Source organism: Morus notabilis, unplaced genomic scaffold (genome assembly GCF_000414095.1).
Source record: "Morus notabilis unplaced genomic scaffold, ASM41409v2 C11414394, whole genome shotgun sequence".
Lineage (NCBI taxonomy): Eukaryota > Viridiplantae > Streptophyta > Magnoliopsida > Rosales > Moraceae > Morus > Morus notabilis.
The window spans coordinates 1-1,452 of NW_010387049.1; the positions used below are offsets into that span (position 1 = coordinate 1).

The following is a 1,452-nucleotide window of genomic DNA, read 5'->3' on the forward strand; positions in this document are numbered from 1 at the left end:
AAATCAACGAACTAAATCGCCTTATTTATTTGATTGTCTATATTACTGCTCACACACCATCAGCCAAATTTGAATCAGCCATTGGATGCCACAAATATATCAAACTAGTCTATAATCCTCTGGTCTCGTTCCCACTACAAAATATCAAGATATCCAACCATCATCACTTAATCTAATGGCTTATATTTCTCTACCCAGTTATCCCTTGACACGTATCTCTTATTCTAAATATTGCCGCACCAAATCTCAACTCTTAACGACTCAAAGAAATCGTAAATTATTTCTTAATCACTGAGATTAGTAAAGACCCCTTTTGGCGTCTATAAATAGGAAGAAATAAACACTCATAAAATCAGACAAAGAAAAACAGAGAGATAGAGACAGAGAGAACGATCACAATCCAAGGTCCAGATCTTCCGGCGAACGACCACCGTCTGCGGCGGCCCGGAAAACTTTAAAGCTCGAGTTATTCGCCGGCGATCGCGACGATGAGTTCGCAGCATCGCCAGCGTAAAGGCGCGATTAAGGTTTCGGAAAACGGAACTGAGTCAGCGAAGACGACGATGCAGACGAAGAGGCCGAGATTGGTGAAGTACGAGGAGTTGCCGGAGTATTTGAAGGACAACGAGTTTATTTTAGACCATTACCGGTGCGAATGGCCGTTGAAGGACTTGCTCCTCAGCCTCTTCTCTCTCCACAACGAGACCTTCAATATTTGGACGTAAGTTTTAGAGAGAGAGAGGGAGAGGGTGTTAATTTCAGTTTAATTTATTGTTAATCAATGTTAATTAGAGCTTAATTTTGGAATTAATTTTGATTTCTTTACAGGCATTTGTTAGGATTCCTGTTATTCGCCGGATTGACGGCGGTGAGCTTGACAGGGAAGACGGAGCTCGCAGGTCCTCTCAGTAAATTCTCAAGGTTCGCAAGGGCTTTATCATCAGTTCATAATTTGGATTTCGTTATTTTATGGAAATTTATAATTTATTTATTTATTTATTTTTCGGTACAGTGGATCGGTTCTTTTTCCGTTGATGATGATGAGAACGACGACGGAACTCAACGTCTCAAGTAACGTAATTCAGGTGCGTTTTGTCGTTTCTCTTATTTTGTTTTTCAAAAAGGGCATAAATCGGAGTCAGAAAACTCAGACTTGTTTGCCTGTGGGCCCGCCGAAAAATGTACCTTTTTATGCGCGAGTGATCAAGATGACGTTAGGACCAGACTTTTTGCAACTTGTTGGTTTGGACGGTGACGATTATATATGCGTCTAATCAATCACAGACACGCTAGAGCTGACAACCGTTGGATGTATTCTTTCGCATTAGCTTCGATTTCAGTGCTTCACGTGATCGGGTTTTTTTTCTCTTTCGCTTTCGGAATATTTTGACACTTGACCTCTTTATTTGCGCTCCGTTTGATTAGAGAGCATGAAGGAAGAGAGAGTTAAAA

At 40.8% G+C, this 1,452-nt stretch overlaps 1 protein-coding gene across 1 annotated transcript; it reads left to right on the forward strand.

Moving 5' to 3' along the window:
• Positions 1 to 366: 366 nt before the first annotated feature.
• Positions 367 to 1,305, forward strand: LOC21383776 (heptahelical transmembrane protein 2). Its single transcript, XM_024176837.1, has 3 exons — positions 367 to 721; positions 829 to 921; positions 1,013 to 1,305. Exons 1-3 carry the CDS (start codon positions 489 to 491, stop codon positions 1,272 to 1,274), a joined length of 588 nt encoding a protein of 195 aa, XP_024032605.1. The 5' UTR covers positions 367 to 488; the 3' UTR covers positions 1,275 to 1,305.
• The last annotated feature ends 147 nt before the right edge of the window (positions 1,306 to 1,452 follow it).

Coding starts and splice junctions, on each gene's coding strand:
- LOC21383776 (XM_024176837.1), top strand. CDS start 489: ATGAGTTCGCAGCATCGCCAGCGTAAAGGCGCGATTAAGGTTTCGGAA. Junction 722..828: donor GAGACCTTCAATATTTGGAC/GTAAGTTTTAGA, acceptor ATTTCTTTACAG/GCATTTGTTAGGATTCCTGT. Junction 922..1,012: donor CCTCTCAGTAAATTCTCAAG/GTTCGCAAGGGC, acceptor TTTTCGGTACAG/TGGATCGGTTCTTTTTCCGT.